This window comes from Neoarthrinium moseri (genome assembly GCF_022829205.1).
Source record: "Neoarthrinium moseri strain CBS 164.80 chromosome Unknown scaffold148_Wmoseri_CBS_16480, whole genome shotgun sequence".
In the NCBI taxonomy this organism is placed as follows: domain Eukaryota; kingdom Fungi; phylum Ascomycota; class Sordariomycetes; order Amphisphaeriales; family Apiosporaceae; genus Neoarthrinium; species Neoarthrinium moseri.
This window is the reverse complement of record NW_026055262.1, coordinates 1-21,116: the sequence shown is the minus strand read 5'-3', so window position 1 is coordinate 21,116 and position 21,116 is coordinate 1. Positions and strand designations below refer to the sequence as shown.

At 54.1% G+C, this 21,116-nt stretch overlaps 9 protein-coding genes across 9 annotated transcripts; 5 read left to right on the top strand and 4 right to left on the bottom strand.

Moving 5' to 3' along the window:
* Positions 1 to 279: 279 nt before the first annotated feature.
* Positions 280 to 1,238, bottom strand: JN550_013849 (uncharacterized protein; the record flags this gene model as incomplete). The annotated part of the gene is made up of 2 exons (XM_049312482.1): positions 280 to 1,154; positions 1,202 to 1,238. The coding sequence occupies 2 exons, from the start codon at positions 1,236 to 1,238 to the stop codon at positions 280 to 282; spliced, it is 912 nt and encodes a 303-aa protein (XP_049164190.1).
* A 2,652-nt stretch (positions 1,239 to 3,890) lies between these two features.
* JN550_013848 (uncharacterized protein) lies at positions 3,891 to 5,639 on the top strand (the record flags this gene model as incomplete). The annotated part of the gene is made up of 5 exons (XM_049312481.1): positions 3,891 to 4,255; positions 4,336 to 4,647; positions 4,701 to 5,000; positions 5,055 to 5,437; positions 5,497 to 5,639. 5 exons carry the CDS (start codon positions 3,891 to 3,893, stop codon positions 5,637 to 5,639), a joined length of 1,503 nt encoding a protein of 500 aa, XP_049164189.1.
* Positions 5,640 to 6,030: 391 nt separating this feature from the next.
* Positions 6,031 to 7,623, top strand: JN550_013847 (uncharacterized protein; the record flags this gene model as incomplete). The annotated part of the gene is made up of 3 exons (XM_049312480.1): positions 6,031 to 6,277; positions 6,327 to 6,975; positions 7,035 to 7,623. The coding sequence occupies 3 exons, from the start codon at positions 6,031 to 6,033 to the stop codon at positions 7,621 to 7,623; spliced, it is 1,485 nt and encodes a 494-aa protein (XP_049164188.1).
* A 958-nt stretch (positions 7,624 to 8,581) lies between these two features.
* Positions 8,582 to 9,866, bottom strand: JN550_013846 (uncharacterized protein; the record flags this gene model as incomplete). Its single annotated transcript, XM_049312479.1, has 5 exons — positions 8,582 to 8,694; positions 8,785 to 9,123; positions 9,553 to 9,593; positions 9,665 to 9,778; positions 9,853 to 9,866. 5 exons carry the CDS (start codon positions 9,864 to 9,866, stop codon positions 8,582 to 8,584), a joined length of 621 nt encoding a protein of 206 aa, XP_049164187.1.
* A 407-nt stretch (positions 9,867 to 10,273) lies between these two features.
* JN550_013845 (uncharacterized protein) lies at positions 10,274 to 11,608 on the top strand (the record flags this gene model as incomplete). The annotated part of the gene is made up of 1 exon (XM_049312478.1): positions 10,274 to 11,608. One exon carries the CDS (start codon positions 10,274 to 10,276, stop codon positions 11,606 to 11,608), a length of 1,335 nt encoding a protein of 444 aa, XP_049164186.1.
* Positions 11,609 to 12,349: 741 nt separating this feature from the next.
* On the bottom strand, positions 12,350 to 14,208 carry JN550_013844 (uncharacterized protein; the record flags this gene model as incomplete). Its single annotated transcript, XM_049312477.1, has 3 exons — positions 12,350 to 12,571; positions 12,635 to 13,085; positions 13,199 to 14,208. 3 exons carry the CDS (start codon positions 14,206 to 14,208, stop codon positions 12,350 to 12,352), a joined length of 1,683 nt encoding a protein of 560 aa, XP_049164185.1.
* Positions 14,209 to 14,648: 440 nt separating this feature from the next.
* JN550_013843 (uncharacterized protein) lies at positions 14,649 to 15,232 on the top strand (the record flags this gene model as incomplete). The annotated part of the gene is made up of 4 exons (XM_049312476.1): positions 14,649 to 14,709; positions 14,771 to 14,841; positions 14,915 to 15,039; positions 15,100 to 15,232. The coding sequence occupies 4 exons, from the start codon at positions 14,649 to 14,651 to the stop codon at positions 15,230 to 15,232; spliced, it is 390 nt and encodes a 129-aa protein (XP_049164184.1).
* Positions 15,233 to 16,098: 866 nt separating this feature from the next.
* Positions 16,099 to 17,999, top strand: JN550_013842 (uncharacterized protein; the record flags this gene model as incomplete). The annotated part of the gene is made up of 3 exons (XM_049312475.1): positions 16,099 to 16,230; positions 16,311 to 17,710; positions 17,795 to 17,999. The coding sequence occupies 3 exons, from the start codon at positions 16,099 to 16,101 to the stop codon at positions 17,997 to 17,999; spliced, it is 1,737 nt and encodes a 578-aa protein (XP_049164183.1).
* A 2,252-nt stretch (positions 18,000 to 20,251) lies between these two features.
* Positions 20,252 to 21,031, bottom strand: JN550_013841 (uncharacterized protein; the record flags this gene model as incomplete). Its single annotated transcript, XM_049312473.1, has 4 exons — positions 20,252 to 20,596; positions 20,672 to 20,767; positions 20,818 to 20,952; positions 21,002 to 21,031. The coding sequence occupies 4 exons, from the start codon at positions 21,029 to 21,031 to the stop codon at positions 20,252 to 20,254; spliced, it is 606 nt and encodes a 201-aa protein (XP_049164182.1).
* Positions 21,032 to 21,116: the final 85 nt, after the last annotated feature.

Here is a 21,116-nt window from a genome sequence, read left to right as displayed (position 1 = left end):
GCCGCATCCTACCTGGCGACTCATAAATGCACCTCGCATTAGTCGAGCTGAAAGCATCTTGATATGTCGTTTTAGCAACCCCACGTAACTAGTGGATAAATACCCGACCCGACGCCAATACTCGACCAATGAGGTCCTCTAGCACTCGACATACGCCGCGTGACGACACATCACGACATAACAGCCCTCCATTTCACAATGGAACGCGAATCCACCCAAAACTACAGATATCTCAATCACGTCTAAGAATCCTCATTAGACAACTGTAACAAGGGTATATTACTGTGCACGACCAGGCAGCGGGTGTGCCTTTGCCCATTCTTCGATAGGCGTTAGGTTTACGGGTAATTCCTTCAGCGCCTCGGTCAAGTCGGGACTGAACTCGTTGCTTTCGCGATAATAAGTGTAGGCGCGGCGCATCTGGTTGATGACGCTATCCAGGTCCAGACTCGATCGCGCCTTCATTGACTGGCTGATCTTGTCGCAGAAGTCATCCACACTCTGGCTTTCGTACTTCAGTGGCCGATTCCATGCACGGGACAACTTCTCTGTTAGCTGTGGTAGGCGAACTGTCTCGGGCCCCGCGACGGCAAAGTTCCGACCAGCAAGATCTGGCCTCTGCATAGCGGCTATCATGAATTTTGCAATATCGTCGTGGCAGATCCATGAGACATCAAGAGTTTCCTGATGGCAATACATAACAGTATCACGGTCAACGAGGGCCGGCCTTGCCCAACCCTCGAGAAGGTTATCCAGGAATACAACAGGTTGGATCGAGATGACAGGCAGACCAGTAGCTCTAAGCAGCCGGCGCATCTCTCGCCTGTCATCCTGCGCTTCTATGTTCTTTGTCTCATCCGGGACCGGCATGCTAGTGTTGAAGATAAGCAGTCGAACATTTTTGCTCTCGGCCGCTGCCTCTCCTATTGACTTCGCAGCAGCAATGACAGGCTCGGAGTTCTGAAATGAAGTTGATGGAAGATTGAGGAAGACAATCTCGCCACCAGCTAAAACTTCCCGTATCCCTTCAGTGTTGGAGAAATCAAGCGCAAAGGTCTCGACGGGTTTCCCTCCTATCTTGATTTCCTTGGGATTGCGACTGACTGCTACAGGATGGTGACCAGTTCGTACCAAAGCGGCAACCTGAGCGGCTCCTAAAATATGTCAGCTTCCTGTTTCTCATTGGCGCCTGGCATCTTACCCTGCACACCAGAAGCACCAAAAACGATTACGCGCATGATGTCGAGTCGCAATCGATCGGGGTAGCTTCAGTACACAATACCTGCCACAGTAACTTAGACTTAGGTCGATCTTCTTATCTAGGGTTCAGATAACTATGGCCACCCTGCATTTGCTTTCTTCATGGCTTTTGTTACTCTTAGTCCCGTAGGTCAAATGTTGTCGTCTGTCAGTGGGGGAAATCTCGGGTAAACTTTCGCGAACCGCATTCCCCGCACTATACTGCACGGCAGAGCGCAAGGAACCCATTACACGAGGGATCATGTGCGAATCAGAATTGAAGTCACAATTTTGGTTAGGGGTACTCATAGTGACTGTGAAATTAGTCTCGTATGACGCGATTCTTTAACCGACTTGGATAGTCACAGGTATGCTCCGCAGGCCAATGCCAATGCACTATGTTACAGGTCATGCCCCGCCTTATCATTTAATGCTTTCATTTTCCATAACGAAAAAAAGCAATGCCTTACATTATTGTAGAGTACTTTGCTATGGGCACAATCTCGCGGTTTTAGCAACAAATCATCGAGCTTCGTCCGTCCCTGTTTAGGCACTATGTCTAGGCGACTATAAATACTCAGCTGACCGCAATGTTTACAATGAAAGCAGGAAGGACTTAGTCCCGCCCCTAATCGGGTTGTCAAATGTCACCCTTATCTCGATTACTTGCCCCCAAAGTACGACAACAAGTGTCCTATGCAATTTAATGCTTTTGCATGTATTGTACCAACTGAAAATCTGCTAAGACATTTTTAGGACAACTTCAAGATCCGTGAAAGTAAGCCAATGTGTAAGCAGTCTCAACTCGTAGGTTTTGAGAGTAGCCATGTCCTTACATGGTCAACAGTCTGTATTCAGAAGAGTCGCCAGGGTTAGTTATATGGTAGTCTCGGCAATTGCACGAAGTCGTTGACAACTCAGCAATCATATTGACTCGACTCTTATCCTGCATTCATCCACAAACATCTCAAATCCCCCCATCATGGGAGAGCAAACGCCCAACTGCGATACACCGTTGGTAGAAAATGCATACAGTGTTCAACTGTCGATTAAGAGGGAGTTATATTCGGAGACTGGAATGATGTCTTGTGTCGTCTTATCTGAGAAAATAAGCCACCGCTAACAATTGAAAAGCTTTAGCATCTAAGGTTGCCGGGCGGGGCTCAAGCCCGGAAAGCGTGTGTTGGGCCAAGGATCGTCGCTATCTCACGCCTCTGTGTAGTTTCTCAAACGACTCAGATTCGAAGGCCAGCCTCCATTCACGACAGGACGAACGAAACATGCCTTGATTGGTCTTATCGCATTGACGGTTTGATATGTCGGAGAACACGAGCCGGTCCTGGTCGCTTCATTGAAAATGTACGCGGCCGAGAGAACTACTCCTAGTTAGGTGCCGCGGCTAGGCCGGTGGGCTATCCTATCAGAGCTAGGGCGCTGCCTTAGAGCATCGAAAGGGCCCACAAGAAATATTCTCCTCGCGAGATCTAACTCCGTACACTACGGGGCTACAAGCCTCGGCACCGACGGAGACTGAACAGTGAATCAACAGGGCTCAGGACACAAAACCAAGAATCACGTTGTCGTGTCGTTACCAGTTCTCTTTGTCAGAGAACGATAAGGGAACCTTCCAACGTGTCAGGTTAATGAAGAGGGACTGACTGGCCAATGATCGGCCTCCTCTTGATCATTGATTTCCTTCGGTCGCGCAGGGCCCGCCCAGGGCCAACTTCAACCTAGCTCCTTACTGGATTGCCTCTAACCTCAAGGGCATACCCGAACCCAAGCCAAGCAGCCAAGGAAAACAAGCAATAACGGCTATGCGCCCCCCGAGGATTTATGATCGCCTTGCAGGTCTTGGCTTTTCAAACCTCCCCATGGCATAATTCAACTGCCGGCATAGACTTCGACAGTGTATCTGCCAACACAGATATGACACTGCTCTACCCCCCGGTGAAGCTAGGAAGATAAGAGATGGTCGCGGTTTGTAATGCCATCTCGGTTTCTGCTCTGTGCCCCATTTCTTTCGGGCTCCTCCGGCGTATTGGAACAGCACTACGAAATCCCTTTCGAGGGGTTCGCCTGTTCGCCTCGACTTCCGGCCCCATATCACACTAACGCGACAGGTCTCAGCCAGAGTGCGCGGCTCCCGCAAGTCGGCGCGACTCGTGTTAGCGGATTTGCAAGCCCCAAGTACTGAAACTCCCAAACCCGCTGCAGACCCTTCCGTGCTTCACACCATGACAGCTAATTCAGGGCAAGTCTGTCTTGCAATGCCGTCCAAAGCATCCGTGCTGCCGGGTACCCTATGATATTGCGTCCTGCTGCGACTGACGCGTCTTTCCCACTGGCTACTGTCTGTTATCTACGCCCGTCTCAACTCGCCGGTTTCCTATCAGGGCGTCGAGCATCAGCCACTCTCGGACGAGATCGCCCACCATGTACCTAATAGCGCCAGTCAACCCTGTGGGGTGTCTGATAGAAACGGCGCAAATAAAGATGGCGAAACCCACATGTCGTTGACCATATTTCAAGTCCCTGCCGCCCATGACTAAAATTTTATTTTACTGCTTCGGAGAGCGCCTATTTCCTAGAGAGCACGCGAGCAACCTGCCGTCTCGAACGCACGCTTCTGCTCAGACACCCGTGCCACCATGAACACATCGTCGGCCGAGCGCACTCACGACCTGGCTGAGAAGGGAAACGGGCCAATCAAGGGGGATCATATGTCCTCAAACGGCAACCTGAGCGATGACGACATTGCCCTCGCCGCGCTTCGACGCATCTCGGCCGAAGACCCTGCTCACCCGATTCACTGGGCTGTCTGGAAGAAATGGGTCATCACGGCCATCTACTGCCTGCTTCAGACGTTTGTCACTCTCACGAGTACGACATACGTGAGCGCCGAGTTCCTCATCCAGGAGAAGTTCAATGTCTCGAACACTCAGATTGTGGCTCTCGGACAGAGCATGTTCATTTTGGGAACTGCCGTAGGACCGGCATTCCTGGGCCCGCTTTCGTATGTCAAGAGTCTATATCCAAGTAGCAAAGCCGCGATTTGCGCGCTGTTCTGCAATGGCTAACATAAAACCAATCCAGTGATATCGGCGGCCGAAAATGGGTCTACGTTGCAGCCATCTTCACGTATGCTCTCGTGAACATTGGGTGTGCCTTGCCCCTAAACTTGCCCATGCTAGTCATCTTCCAGTTTCTTAGTGGGACAACTGGTAGTGTGGCTCTGTGCAATGTTGCAGGCACGATTGCCGACTTGTTCGGCAGCGAAGACGGCGCCGGGCAGCCTATGGCGCTGTTTGTGGCGTCAGCCAATATTGGCCCAAGTGTCGGTTCGCCTGTTGGTGAATGGATTGCTGATAATGTAAACATGGGTTTGCCCTGGATCTTTTGGATCAAGTATGTTGTCAACTTGCATGAGTGCCGTGGGGCGACTATGCTGACCAACGTAGTGTGATCATTGCTGCTGCCTTTGCCATCGGAATGTGCTTTATCCCAGAGACACTACCCAGCATCGTCATACGAGAGGATGCCCGGAAGCGACAGGCTTCTGCGCCTGAGGAGGTTGCCGTCCTCGAGGAGAAAGTCGATGTCCTGAAGGAAATCAAGTTCGTCACCCTCATGGCTTTGCGAATCATGGTCACCGAGCCGATCGTGACTCTGCTGGGTATCTACAACGGTTTCGCATACGGGCTGCTGTTCCTGTATCTTGACGGAGTCTTCGATGTCTTCGTGGTCAACAATGGACTCTCGTATGTTGGCTTTCTTTTTTGCCTGCTGAAATTGCCTCACTAATAGCCCCAAAGATACATCCAAGCTGATTTGACCTACCTCAACTTTGTTGTTGGTGTCGTGGTCATGTTCTGTTTCATTCCGGTTCAGACCTATCTGTTCAAACGTGACCGCCTGGCGAACGGCGGGGTTGGCCGCCCCGAGGCCAGATTTCTGGTTTCACTTGTCACGGTCTGGGGATTTCCCATATCCCTTCTGTGGTTCGCATTCACTTGCGACGGCAACACTTCGTTCTGGTCCCCCGTGGTAGCCGGTGGCCTTCTGGGTTTCTGTGATCCATTGCTATGGCTTGGAATGTTGAACTACATTGCCGATTCGTACACGAATGTTGCCGGATCTGCAATTGCCGCGTTTCTGATCCCTTCGTTCATAATTGCTGCAGGCTGCGCCCATGCTGGTAAGTGCCCAAGGTTCTGTTTCGACCGTTTGAACTGACTAGACTAACCGCAAATCCAGGGATCGCGTTGTTTGAGGATTTAAGCTCCAAGTGGGCAATGGCCATTCTCGGTTTTATCTCGTTCGGACTCGTTGCTTTGATTTACGTAGTGTACTTCTTTGGGGCCAAAATGCGGGCTAGATCGAAGATCGCTAGATCTTAGATGGGCTGGCGGGCTCCAGTCAGATGGGCGTCGCCAAACCCATCGTGTATTAACATGTAGATGCCAAATATGGAATGACACTGTATGATTTGAAGGATGTAGAAATATTACTAGGTAGATGAACTGGATATAAACTGAACTTGAACAAACGTTGAAGTCTCGATGAAAAAGAAAAGCCGATCCGACGTGGCATTGACGTCCAAGAAGGGACGGGTGGTGGTGAGGGTAGTGTCGCTAAAATGGCACTAATCCGCTATAGGAAATCTCAGACGCCTTGCATCGCTCCCTTGCATCACAAACCGGCCACCTCTCAGCTCTTTCCCTTGGACCACTGGAGTTCTTCGAGGAGTTGACAACACAAGGACAAAGTGGTGTCGCTTAGCAGCAGGCAATGTATCTGTCAGATGATTTGTTGGGGTTGGCCCCCTATATTATCCTCGCTGTCGCCCATGTTTACCTATTTCGTATTAATCAGCTTCTGAAGGGCACACCCGATGAGATCCGGAAGCTGTCGGGCTCGCGCTGGACGGCGGATCAGCTGAAGACGACCTATCGCAGGCTTGAAAAGAAGTCTATCGATTATACCGACAAGCTTCCACCAAAGCTAGATCGGCGCTACATCGTAACCGGTGGCTCTGGTGTGTCATGCTTCCCCGGCACCCCGGAATCAATGCTGATCGGTGACAGGTCTGGTTGGTGGCTTCATCGTCTTGCAGCTTCTGGCGCGTGGTCATTCTCCGAAGAGTATTCGCATTGTAGACATCCGGAAGGCAGAGCGAGATGACATGTTGTCGGGTCCAGCCACCAAGGTCGACTTTATCAAAACAGACATCACGTCACAGGCATCTGTGGATGCAGCCTTCAAGAAGGCATGGGATTCCTCGGTCGCCCATCTCCCTTTGACAGTATTTCACACTGCGGCTGTGATCATCCCCTCTGATAGGTCGAAGTACTACTACGGCTTTCCGGAAGCAGTCAACGTCCGAGGCACCAAGAATGTCTTGGAGGCCGCCAAAGCAGCGGGTGCTGACATATTCAGCTCCACTTCATCTGGTTCCATCGCAATAAAACCCATTCAGCCTTTCGTTGCTCCCTGGGCTAGCTCGCCAAGGCGGTTTTGGCAAGTGCTGGATGAGCAGGACTTCTACAAACCGCTACGGCCACACGAGGAGTTCTTTGGCAACTATTCAGCATCAAAAGCTGCCGCAGAGCGGATTGTTTGCGGAGAAAATGTAGAGGAGTTCCGTACAGGATGCATTCGGCCAGTGAACGGTGTGTATGGAAATCCTACTGATAACACCGTAGGTGGTCCCTTGGCCAGACCGGTACTCCCAACGTAAGTTTTACCCTGACAATACTCATACTATGGATTGTGCGGCTAAGTGTAGCAACAAGATGGATATCCCATATTGTACAGAACTTTGTCCATGCTGCTAATGTCGCAGTTGCTCATCTGCACCATGAGGCTGTTCTTGTCAATCCACTTGCACCCCAAGCGGGACGACCCTTCGTGGTGACGGACCCCAATCCGCCAATCACGTATAGCGATCTTTATATGGCCATCAAGACCTTATCCATCCACCCCCTCTTCGTCATGAACCTTCCTCCAGTTGTGATGCTCGTGCTTGCTCACGGCCTCGAGTGGTACTCGGTATTGCCACACAAGGTACCTTTTCTCAAGGCCATGCTTCCGGAATTGAGAGGAGATATTAGGTACTTGAAGCCTGGACTCTTTTCAATTTGCACACATCTGGTGGCTTCGAATAAGGAATCTTCCAAGCCAGTCAGTGACGGCGGACTTGGTTATACAGGTGTGATCACGACCTTGGAAGGCATGGCTTTTCAGATTCTTGAGTGGAATCGGGAGCATGCGTCGATGGATGGGGGTACGAAGCGCAAGGCATACACGACTTCGGTGTCTGCCGCGGAAAAGATTCAGCATCTTGGCATTATGGCACAGGATTTTGTCGCACAAGGGCATTAGCTTCTACCTTCTTGGAAAGACACCACTTGGCTTTTCCACACAACTGCAAACTAGAGTTGCGGACCCGAGCGGAAGGCACTGCCGATCATGTCTCGTTACCCCACCGAGAAGAGACAAGATGATCCTCACGTCTGCATAATCAAATGTAAGCGGAATAAACCTTGGCACGCGCTTCCGTCCATGCACCCGCCAATGGGCTTTGTCCATTTAAGCCTCTACCGGAAACGGGTTCCATCACTCTGACGGCAGGCAGAAGTAGGCTCTTATAGAGACGCAAGCTTGGAAGCCGGTGTGAGTGAGTGTCTAACGATACGAGAACTCTATGATTCAAAAAGGTCAATCATTCGTCAGCAATATAATATAGAAGGTTTGGGACGGAAAGTTCCCCTGGCGATCGGAACATGATGGATGGCGAGCTCACTGTCGGCGTTAATCCCTTGAACCACTTGCCATTGGCTACATCGCAAGGCAACAGGTAGCATCTCAAGCGGTTGATGCAAACCTCCTGCAATTTCAAGGAGATGATCGAGCATGGCAACATAGGCTCAGTGTTTTGTTGTTCTGAGGCGCCTTTCTCTTACAGGCACGGATTTTTCCTCTTGCTGGTTTCCCGAGTCTCAGACTTTGTCGATGATCACCGGTCTCAGTATCCTAGTCTCATAAGACTGTCTAGCATAGTGTCTTGTGCCGCTATACTATTCGCTTCTTTACTATTTCATCGGAAGGTTCCCATTGAAACAGATGCACTTGATGATACACCGGATTAGTAATTTGCAATAACTCATTGTCTATAAAGGCCCGTGATCGCTCTCACGATTTAAATGGTGCAACCCACGACTCCTTTTATCTAACTCTTGCTCTATAACGTCAAGTTTCTCGAAGAACTTACCCTACTTACCATGTTGCGACTGCGCTCATCCATTTACGGGGTTCTTATAGCTATTGGTTTAGCTGAAGCTCAGCCCTTCATATACGGGCCACCAGAAGTCTCTACGTCATCAGCTTCCGGAGGCTCTTCTGCTGTATCTGGCTCCTTTGCACTGCCTACAGCTATTCCTTCGGCAACCTCCACTAATCCTCATGGGCTATATTCTACCACACCCATACTACCGATAGAATCCCTAAAGTGGACCCCAACCGGATATCCTTGGTCTACCTTACAGATGGGAACCCCGACCTGGGCCATAATTGGGCCCTGGTCAACCTCAAATTTGGATGCTACGTTTGGGACGCTTTCGTCTACTTCAGAAGTAGACGCTGCAACCGCGACGACGGGCTCTCCGTGGTCAACATTAGCAATGGCTCCTCCAACCTGGGCGGAAACTGGACCATGGTCAACCTCAGACGTGGGAGATCCAACTTGGACCGCGACAAGGTCGTGGTCAACTCTTGTTGTAGGAACCCCGACATGGACAGCATCAGGGTCGTGGTCGACCCTTGTCGTGGGAACTCCGACATGGGCATCGCCGACCGCAGCCTCATCAACGTCAGATGTAAAACCTACAGCGAATCCTGTGTATATGGTACCAAGAGAATGGCAGGTGTAGTAGTGTAGTCAGAGGAGAATAGTTAAAAGCGGAGAATAATGGCTTCATGCCAAGGACAGCCACGCCTGTTTTTCTACGCCTTTGTTTCCTGGTCTTCCTTGACATGTAATTCTGGAACCAGTTTTCGATAGTCTGGTTCAAGCCAAATTTCCGAAGCCTGACCGGTTTGCTGGCAAGGAAGGGCGTATGTCTTCAAGGAGCTCTACAAGGAGCTGGGAAGATAACGTTATTATTAAACTTCTGTTCCTTTTATAATGCAAAAATTCCGTCTAGGGGTAGCTGAGCGAAGGAGAGGTGTAATGCAACGATTCATCTCGATTGAGTATACATAATAATGAATAAAAGCAAGGCGATTTGGGAGTACCTTTCATCTAAGGCAGACCTAAAATGTTCTTGATCGACATCCAGCAGTTCCTACGGGACCTAGAGTGACGTGTTAGAGTAGCAAGTTATTTTGAGCAATCTCAACAAGTCTTCAAACCTAATGTTCAAACCTAACGGCAATAAGACCCCAAAGTATGTCTCCATGAGATGTGCTAGCAGACCTGAGAAGGACGGCAACCCCGACAATACGTTCAGGGTCTGGAATGAAAGAGCTTTGACCTCGACTAGAAGCGAGATACGATTAGCATGAAGCAGCATGTCCGGATCTAGATACAACAAGGGGAGCGCTATTACGTACAGTACCTTTCGCATATCAAAGCACTTGACTTTGGATACTTTCATGCATGGTACATATTTCAGCACCACTTTCATAGGTCTCAAACAATGGGGTTGTGAGGCCGTTGTCTGAAGAAACTGTCGTTTCGTCGACAAAGAGACCCAACAAGACAGTACGATTGAGGTTGCCGCGGGAAGTGTGATAATCATTGTCTGGAGGGGGCCAGGTGTGATCAAATTCAACAAGAAGGGGTTAGAACAGAACGGAGGATTTGGCTACATAAGTATCGACTGAATGCACGACAGAGGACCATTGAACAACCGATATCCGACATAGTCTCCTGCAGGGTTCGACAACAGCACGAAAGAACATTGCACCGGCAGATTGTGCTGGAAACCTACAGGAACACGTCCTGGAGAGAAAGCACTTTCGTTCAGTGACAATGGCTTTCAACCGAAGAGGTTCCAATGCCTTGCGCTCTCACGAGTCAGCCCGTGCGAGCTTCGTGTACGACGAGAATATCGACCAACACGTCGACAGCCTGCAGGGTCAGCCGGCAAACCCGCTCCAGTATGGGCGGTCGCCGGCAGTCAGCCGCGCCAGCAGCCTGCGGGTCAGCACCAGCGCCGGCATGACATCAACACCCCCCAGCCCGCTGCCCAGCGCGAACCGCCAAAGCTTTTTCCCTTCCACGCCACCTCCATTCTTGCCAGGCATGTCGAGCCAGGAGTCCATCGACAGGCGAAGCTCCAGCAGCAGCACCGCCGGGGTGCCGCCCGCTGTCCGCCGGCCCCTGGGGCTCCTCCGCCGCGTAACCTCGGGCACACGAACGCTGTACGAACGGCGGAAGGAGAAGGAGGCCGACGCGCGACGCGTGCCGCCATGCCCGCGCCACGAGACGCCCAGGTGCGCCCAGGACCTCCACTGGGTGGCGGGCGCGGACTTCGCGGTGCCGCAGCCGCAACGCGAGGATGGGCTGGCGGTGCAGGCGCTCACCTATGACAAGCTACGGTTCGACCCGGACTCAGACCCGCTGATAGGGGCGGCCGAGGAGCGGGGTTTCCGGTACCGCGAGCCCCGGAACCACTGGTTCCACTACTGCAACACGTGCAAGCTGGCCTTCCTCAAGGGCAGCGCAGGCAAGGCCGTGGCGACGCACCCGGGCCACCTGGCCGAGGCGGACGCGGGCCAGGGCTTTGGCACGCGCGCGGTCGCGGTCTACGTCGACGCGACGCCCGGGTACGGCGACGGGCCGAAGTGGTCGATCTACTTCGGGCCCAAGTCGCCGTACAACGAGCAGAGCAGCCCGGCGGGCATCCTGCCGGTGCAGGTGGAGCTGCGGGCGATCTGGACGTGCCTGACGCAGGTGCAGAACCGCGTCGTGACGGCGCAGCAGGAGCGCGTCCGCGCCAAGCTCAAGACCAACAGTGCGGACTTCGCGCTGGCGGCGCAGCGCTTCTCGCTGCTGGTCTTCACGCCGCTCAAGTCGGCGCTGGCGCTGTGCGCGGACGAGGCGGACCGCGTGCTCGAGCACGTCCAGCAGGATTCGGAGACGCCTGGCCCCGCCGAGGCCGCCTTCGCGTACCCGGAGCAGACGCCCGACTGGGTGGCGGCGCGCCGCGCCAGTGCCGAGTGGCGCGAGGAGAAGGCTCGTGTCGAGCTCGCGGTCGTGCAGCTCGCGGCTGTCGGCGTGCAGGTCCGCTTCTACTACACGCCGGTCGAGGGCGAGTACGCACCTGAGTGGAAGGCGCTGGCGTCGGCGGGTAGCTTCGCTTAGTCGTCCCGCGACGACATTGCAGGCTTCGCGATGTTGGCTTGACTGATCTGTTCAGGGTCGAGGAAGGGAAGAGTCAAAATAATGAAGGCTAACTGTGCTACAGGTCGGTATCATCGCATTCGGCAACGTGTCGACGGAACAATGGTGGTGCTGGAATTAGTGGGGAGGTTGAAAGGTAGGTAGATGAATCACAGTAAGTTCTTCATTGTCAAGGAGTCTATCGCCCATTCGTGAAATCCTACGGTGTTTTGTTCATGATTAACTTAATGAAAACTACACCTGAGGGACGTGAAATTCGATAAGTGGTATGGTAGGTAAGACCCGGACTAGGTCAAGGGGTCAATCACGCCCCCTTGCCAATGTGTCATCTGAGTATATCTCCAACCACATCGTTCGTGTCAAATCGTGTAGCGAATGAACCAGCTGGACTTGGAATGGCGTTCTCTAGAGGCCTCACCGCAATGAAAACAGCTTATTCTAATGTGTCGACCAAGATCATGAATCAGCGAAATGATGAACAAAATGTTGATGTGATCTCGTATATACCATTTGCCACCAAGTGAGAGCAACCGGTCGCAGCTACGGGTCCATAACACGCATCAACTGGGCCTGGAGCACGCGAATTCGAAACCAGGCCAACATGTCGTCAGAGACGCCGACAAACGCCATCTTATGCCATCTCAAGTCAAGATAAACACCTCTCCCCGCTCTTCATTCATTGTTGCCGTAAGTCATGCTGTTCTAGTTTCCTTCGCTGCCAAACTCCTTGGTCCAGTCTTGATTCCTCGTCAGATCCTCGCCCGAGACTGTTGGCCGCGAGCCCTTGATGGCTTTGACGAAATCCTTGAAGTCGACCAAGGGTTCGAGCAGTTGTTCCGACTCGATCTCGTCCCACGTCATCTCCTTAGCCCCCGGGTCGCCTGGTGAACACGGCGTTACGCGGGTCTGGCCATCTTTTTGTACCTGATGGGCCGCTTAGCATAGTACTAGGGGACCTGTTGAAGGGCCGTAGGAAACAGTACTCACCTCCTTGAAATGCGTAGCTTGTTGAATCTTTCGAACTGGTTGCATGAGCGCATCCTGGACAGCGATGGTGATATCACTGCCCGAGTATCCCTCAGCCAGTTTCGCCAATTCCTTGTAGTCTTCATTTTTGAGCGTCGTGGGCGTCTCTCCAATGGCAATCTTGAACATGGTTGTCCGTGCCGAAACATCGGGCAGACTGATGTGCACTCGCCTCTGGAAACGTCGTCGAATGGCGGCATCGAGCTGCCAGGGGATGTTCGTCGCACCGAGCACCAGCACACCAGTCGAGTCATTGCCTACACCGTCCATCTGTACAAGCATTTCCGTCTTGATTCTTCGGGATGCCTCGGACTCTCCTTCGCCTCGGGGGCCGCAGAGGGCGTCGATTTCGTCGATGAAGACGATGGAGGGCTTGTTTTCGCGGGCCATGGCAAATAGCTGCTTTACTAGCCTGGCGGAATTCGATTGCTGTTAGCGACCCAAGTTATGAAAGGCGAAAGTCGCAACCCGACCCGAAGATATGTCGGGGGTGATCTAATGGGCGCGATCATGGTCAAAACGTACCTTTCACTCTCACCCATCCACTTGCTCACCAGATCGGAACTCGAGACACTGAAAAAGGTACTGTTTGCCTCTGTCGCGACGGCCTTGGCCAGATAACTCTTTCCGGTACCGGGGGGCCCGTAAAGCAGGATACCCTTCCAGGGCTTGCGCTTCCCCTGGAACAGATGCGGGAACTTGATGGGCAGCAGGACTGCCTCCTTGAGAGCCTCCTTGGCGCCGTCGAGACCTGCGACGTCCTCCCACTTGACGTTGGGGCGGTCCTGCAGGATGGCGCCGGACAGGGCGTTGCGCAGCTTCTTGCTGTCCTCGTCGACCTCGCCGCCCTCGCCGTCCTGCTTGCCCTTGCCAGTGCCGCCCGTGCTGGAGCCGTTAGCACCCACCATGCCGGGTTTCTTGCGCTTGGCCTCGGCGTCGGACAGGTGGGCCTTGAGCTTCTCGGCACGGTCCATGTACTCGGCCGTCTTGGAGCGGATCATCTCCTTGGACTTTGGGTTCTTCTCCCACTTGAGGGCCAGCATGAACAGCTCGAGGGACTGGTAGTAGAGCTGGTAGGCCTTGTCGTACTGGTTGCCATTGTCGGCGTCGATGGCGCGGCGCACCGTGTCGATGGCGCGGCCGAGGAAGTCGGTGTTGGACATGGCGGCAGCGGCAGGGGCGAAGACGGCGGTGACAGACGGCGAAGGACGGACGCGATGCAAGGCACAGGCACAGGCGCAGGCACAGACCGACTGAGGTGGTGGGAGGTTGGTTGGCTGTTGTTGCCAGGCACGACGCAGACGGACCGAGGAACGCCTTGGTGAAGAATCGCAACCGGGTGTCCCTCTCGTTTCTCGTTTCTCGTTGAGGACGACGAAGAGGCTGGTGACTAGAAGCAGTGTCTGCCGCGGCTTCGGGGGCGCGTATCGTGTCGAGCCGTATCGTATCGTGGTCGTGGAGTAAGGCTGGCTGCTTGACTTGACTGTCCAGGTCAGGTTGTGATGGGCGGGGCGGGCGGTTGCTGTGACGTCCATGCACCACCACACCACCACTCCCACTCCCACTCCCACCCCCCATCCGTCCCAGCGGCCGCCGTCCATTCGCCTGGGAGATCGGGGGCCTGGGGCCTGGGGCCTGGATCCCAGGTGCTGGCTGGCTGGCGCCCGGGGCCGGCGTCCACTGTGAGCTAGCGGCTGGCGCTATGCTTATCGCGGATGGCGGGGCTTATCTATTGGGCTTCTGCCTCTGACTCTCCCCGTCTTGCCCGTGTCCCGCCCCGGCAGCCACAGACAGCTCTCAGAATTGCATTGGCGGCACCTGGCAGACGAGGACAACACCCAGTCGCATATCCGTGATCTTTCCTACTGTTTCGGCATTGCAGAGAAGAGCCCTGAAGCTTCTGTGCCTGGCGACTTACACCTGTGCTCATCTACTCCTGACACGCGTGCCACGGTCCAGCAGAAGGTCGCGAAAAATGGCAGAGGTTCAGGCCAAGCTCCAGTCCCTCTCGGAGGAGTTTCAAACCCTGCAGCAAGGTATGACAGATAGCTCCCCTTCTGCCCTCCATATGTCCAGATATCCTGACTGGTATCATAGAACTCCAGGCAGCTGTGGCGTCGAGACAGAAGTTGCAGGCTCAGAAGACGGAGAACCTCGGTGTGCAAAAGGTAGCGCCCCTCCTTGTTCCACTGAACGGAACACCTGCATTTCCAGGTCGTTTCGAGACTTACTCGCGCACAGGAGTTTGAGAGGTTAAAAGATGGCGAGAGCATCTACAAGCTGGTCGGCCCCATCTTGCTGAAGCAGGACAAGATCGAGGCCGACGGCACCGTCAAGGGCCGTCTGGAATTCATCACCAAGGAGCTGTGGGTAGCCCCTATTCCGGCACCCGGCAGAGAAAGACCGCGAGGCTGACACACAAGCAGGGAGCGCACAGAAGGACAAATCAAGGAGGTCCAGCAGAAGATCGAGCAGAAGAAGACCGAGATCATCCAGATCCAGTCGGCGGCTCAGGCAAGCGCAGGAGGGGGCCAGGGCCAGGTGGCGGCTCAGGGGTGAGCAGCGGGCAAAGGACAGCTCGACAAGCGGCCAGCACAAAGCGCCGGCGCATGACCATACGCCAGGACTTGGGGAATTGCTTCGTGGCAAAGCCTGGCCCAGGTCTCCAGCTATGCTTGATGCAAGGTGGGGGCTAACTTGTAGGCCTGGCGGTAAGGAAGTCCCAGGGGAATTTGGATGGAATATTTCGAGGGCATAGCCAGCTACCTAGGTACCCGACGGGCTCCCGTATGGTACAGCGCCGAGTAGGCAAAGTGCAAGCCCATGAAGAGACGTTCAAGTGCCACTGCCGCTGCACACAAGTTAAGTGGGTGTTCCCAGTTTGCACAACGATTGGAAGTGCATTTGCAATTCGTAGCATTTGGTTGCCTGTACCTGCAATCGGCCAATGTTGGTCAGTCCTATGCAATTTGGATCCATGTGGTTGACTTATGCATTTACAAGGGCAAGATGGGGAGCTGGCTGATGACGTTGGGCTGTTTGGCGGGACTTGGCGGGGTATCCATTCGCTATCTGGGCCTACTCGGGACCCTGATGGCTGGCGCGCGTCGCTGTCGCAGACCACCACCAGCACAGAGCAGGCCGCAGCTATCCATAGATCCGATCCGTGACGACGACCTCAGCATTCCACTCATTTCATCTTCTGCCAGCCTAGCCCAGTCCAGTCCAGTCCAGTCCAGCACAGGCACCCGCCAAAGCGACCGCCGTCTGTTTCCCTTCTTCAGCTTCCGCGTCGTCCGGCTGAGGCGATGCACGACGACACATGCCGATAATCTTCTGACCTTGCTCTCGATCCCCCTTCTTTGTCGACCGGCCCCTGTGACATCTCTCCCACCGACTGCCCGTGCGACCCGACCACGTCCGCCATGATGGAGGCTGAGGAGGGCGGACGGCCCAGGAGCGTCCAGGAGCTCTCCAAGGAGTCCCAGGACTTCCACTTCAATAAGAATGTGCCCCTCAAGCACTGGCTGCGGACGGCCAAGACCCTGAACACCGAGGTACGTGGCCTCCTACTCCGTCCAGCACCTCTCTGCGATCGCCATCGTTCAGAACTGACCCGACCGACCCCCACGTACAGGCTGGCTTCTATCTGCGGGAAGGCAACTTCCCCCAAGCTTTCATGCTCTTCATGCGCCAGTCCGACCTGATCATGAACTACATCAACGGCCACCCCGAAGCCAAGACCCCCGAGGGCAAAATTGCCATCAAGAAGGCCGTGAAAGACCTGCCCGTCGTCTTCATGCACCTCGAGAAGATCAAGCCGATAATACAGCGCGACTACGACGAGTGGCAGGCCAAGGAGGCCAGGAGACGAGAGCTGTATGAGAAGCAAGGAGGGGACAAGTCGCAGAAGGCGCAAACAGCCTACGACAGGCACGCCGCTCGCGACCCTGCGCTCTCGGCCAAGTCCAAGCTGCTGGATGCTGGCGAGAACTTGGGTCTTGCCGTCGACCTGGCCAGACGGGAGATTAAGCGCCGAGATGACGACAAGCGTGCCTCCCGCCAGGCTGGCATGTCAGCCGAGGAGGAGCAGCAGCGGAGAACGGCCGGCTTCTGGAACAACTGGACAGACGAGCTGGCCAAGAGGCAGGCAGAGGACGAAGAGTTCTTCCGCACCCAGATGGAGTCCTCGAGGAGGAAGCCCGACGGAACCGATGATAGCCACATCCACGACTTTGTCCAGAAGATGAGCCGTGCCGAACGTGAGCGCGATGGTTTATCTGGCCCCCGTCCCGGTCCTCCCACTGCCGCCAATTATCACTACCCCAGCATTTCAAAGTCAACGCCACTACAATACGATGCGACGGTGGCCAGACCTCGACGAGAAGCCGCGCCGCAACCGCCACGGCCGCCCAAGGACTTTGTATCGGAAGACTACCTGGGAGCGCCAGCGCCGCCATCCTTGCCAGAACTGCCCTCCAAGGAGCAGCTCTGGCCCCCTCCGACTCCTGAACCCCTTTATCAGCAGCACCATTACCAGCCGCCTGCACCCCCGCCCAAGGAGTTGGAAGTGCCCCCTGAGCCCACTTACCAGACCCCAACACCCCCAGAGAGACGGCCTGGCCGGGAAACCCTCACCTTTAAACCCGCCGCGTACTTGGAAAGCGGCGACCCTATACGCTGTGTAATAGTTCCCGTGGGGCTACGTGAGGACTTCCTCAAGCTGGCGGCTGAAAACACACGACGCGGGCTGGAGATGTGCGGCATCCTTTGCGGTACCGCCGTTAACAACGCGCTGTTCGTGACATGCCTAGTCATCCCGGAACAGACGTGTACATCAGACACGTGCGAGACGGAGAATGAGGGCGCCATCTTTGACTACTGCATCCAAGAGGATCTGCTGCAGCTGGGTTGGATCCATACCCATCCAACGCAGACCTGTTTCATGAGCAGTAGAGACTTGCATACCCAAGCTGGCTATCAGGTCATGCTCCCTGAGAGTATCGCCATCGTGTGTGCTCCCAAGTTCGAGCCTTCGTAAGTCTGCTGTCCTTGCCATCATTAATGTTGTAATGGCGATATCGGCGTACCGAGGATATATTTTGCTGACAAGAATTCCAGATATGGTATATTCCGATTGACAAACCCACCTGGCTTGCCTCACATACTCCAGTGCTCACAGCAAAACACCTTCCACCAGCACAGCATTGATAACCTGTACACGGGAGCGGCGGAGCGCCCCGGTGGGCATGTGTACGAAACAGAAGGATTTGATTACTATGTCCACGACTTGCGACCTGGCGCGAAAAACACCAAGACGTACTAGAAGAGTCTCGACTCGGCGCCCTCAATCGAGACCATGAGGCCACTGCAGACATCCGCCCGTGAGAGAGGCATCTGGAAATCAGTTATGGGTTGCCTTTCATGGAGCATCGACGTCACCACATGGCTCACGTGTGGATCCCCGCGGTGGATTACCCGCAAGGGTCGGAGGTGGAAAGCAGAGTAACTCGAACGGGTCTGGAAAGAGAGTTGTACGGCGGCTATGATTGACCTTGACGAGGACAGCCTGAGAGAGTAGTTAAGTGGGTACTTTTCCGGAGCGTCGTATGTCGCCCGAGGGGCTGAGGCAGGATGGGCTGTGTGTGGGAATTCAGTTCCCCTTTCCAAGGAGATCATGCGTAACAACCATAGACAGTTCGAGAGAGTTGCACGATTGCATAGCGTTGGAGTCGCGGCTTGCTTGATTAAACCTACACCGGCACATTAGATACGGGGCATGAATGACGATTAGGCTTTTATGGGAGTACGAGTGAAGTCTCACGTTCCGTGGCAGATTCCAAGTGACGATATCCATACTCTACGATGCTTGGCCTATGACGGCTCACGTAATTACTACTCCTGCAAGCTACGCGATTCCAGAACGAGATCTAAGCACTCTGAATATCGACGTGCTTCGACTTCTCTCGGTTGATGGGGGCTTTCTGGGAGCGGGATGCAGGCATCATGGAGGCCTTCGTTGTTAGTTCACTCCGGCCTCCTTGTAACATCAAATCTCGTACAGCAGGCGGCATGAGCTATCATCGCAACCCAATATCGACGCAGCAGTACAGCGATCGTATCTTTCTCAAGCCGCAGCAACAATAACACTGAAATTAGAAAGAGGACTATGTGGGGTTTTCGACTGCAGGCAAAAACAGAAAGAGACCTGGAATCGTGTCATACCTACGTCCTGTTATACATGCTCACAGGCAGCGAAGACAAAAACGCACCAGGACTGACACCATGGTGGTTGAATAGGTCTACTCCGTATCAACGTGTGCCCCTGCGTGTGAAACTGATTGACTAGGCTAGATTGTGAGCAAATACCGCGCCACAGACCTGTGTTCAATAACACGGCGTCGGTGCGCACAATGCTTTTGTTTTTGTAGCAGTGATGGATAGGGCTATTCTAATCAGCAGCGTGAGTGCTTCGGCCCCCCTGGATGTTGCCGGGGCTCCACCCCGCGCCGATGCCGAATCCACCAGCGCCGATTCTGCCGCCTCTGGGGCCGATACTGCCGCCGGGAACCGCCCGATTCTACCACCGTCGATACTGTCGTTCTGAACCGCCTGATTCTACCGCTTGGACCCGCCACCCTCTACTATTTAAACAGCCAGAGGGGTCACCTTCAGGTTTCTTCACTTTCTCTGCCCATTCCGCATCCCAACAACTGATCAATGCGTCACTGAAGATTCTCGATCATGCCGATTCTCTTCTGACCATCATCACTCTTCGGTCTCACCATCTCTCTTCCTTTCTCGCAACCTCAACGACTCTCTTCACATCCGCAACATTCATCAACAACGTTAGTTTCCTGCACACAGGCTTTCGACCTGACCAACCCATCTCTCCATCCACACTCGGTCCTCGTGTGTCATGACCTTCTTCTCCTCCTCCATAACCGCAGTCTTCCTTCTTGACGAACTCAACCAAGATTTTCACCATGTTCCAGTGTATCTTCTGCCTTTGTGGCAACTTGTGCCTGAAAACTCCCTAGGGTATCTACTATTGCTTCGCCAAGGACAAGACCAAGAGAATGGATGGCACATCCAAAGATGGGCCGCCTCGCGTCTTCGTGCCCCTCTGTCAACGACGCTAAACTGGCTTATCTCTCATCTTCGGTGTACCTCGAATCGGTGAGGGTGACTTAAGCGATACATTATGTTCTCTTTGCCCAAGCGCGAGTTAGGGCGGTTTGAAAACTACCAAGTAGCCCGGCGTGACAATTTGAGATCATGGTGGACCTCTGCGTACGTGCGTTGCTTGATCGTTAAGACGATCAAGGATCGTATATGAACAACTAGGATGGAAACTCGACATCAGTATACAACAATTCGTGAGAAACGATTTCACGTTGAGAAAACTATCTGTAGCCGCAAACACTCTGGGCACCATCCTGACATATTGCCGTGTCGGCGCAGCCACCGTCAAGCTATAAGGCTCAAGGTGTTCTGGACTAGCTGCATTATAAAAGGCTTCCCGCTCCCACTCCCACTGCCTATCCCAGAACCACCTGCCGGTGTGTTTCCATTCACCTAGCACGAGTCATCGCCAACCTCGACAAACATGCCAGTCGGGTCGTGCTTCGTACCCTGGACCAGGGCGTCGCTCGCAATGATGCCGGGCTGGGTACAGTGGTTGAGGATGATCTGCGCGTAGTCCCCGATGGTCGCGCACGGCATCCAAATGTCATTGGTCGCGGTGCTACATAGCTGGATGGCGGCGTTGTAGCTGCAGCTCACGCGGCCGCAGGACCGTAGCTGCTCCGCGGGGCGCGCCGCCGCACGGCAGTCGCCCGACTTGGATCGCAGGTAGGCGATGCCTTCGCCGATGCGCCCGACGGAGGTCTGGCCAGAGCCCTCGTTGCAGTTGACGTAGGTCTAGTGGAGATATTAGCGAGGAGTCCTTCGCCACGTGAGGTTTGAATTTGGACTTGCAGCTTGCAGGATGGTAACATCCGTGTTGCCTTGGCCAGCGGCGGGAGGGTTGAACGGCTTGATCGAGTCCCAGGTGAAGTCGGGTTTGGTGGATTGAATCTGACGCTCAATATCCTGCGAAGAATCAGCAATAACGTTCTGGCGGAGGAAGGCAAGAGTCTTACCTCGAACGAAGAGCCAGTGACCTCAACACGCGGACCGCCCTCCTCGAGGATACCAGCCCAACTGATGTTGCCGAGAGAGAGATGATCTGAGAAATCACGACGAAGCGGAATGATGCCGCCGAAGGCAATGGTGAACTTGACGGCTGTCAGTATTAGGTGGTAACAAATCGAAATGGTCGCCTACCACGGCCGAGAGACCAATGATGAATCTCATGATTGCGCTTGCTTTGGTGACGATCGCGTGATGGTAGAATATGATGTTCTAGCTGTGGCACGAGATACAAGCAGGTGTCTTGGGG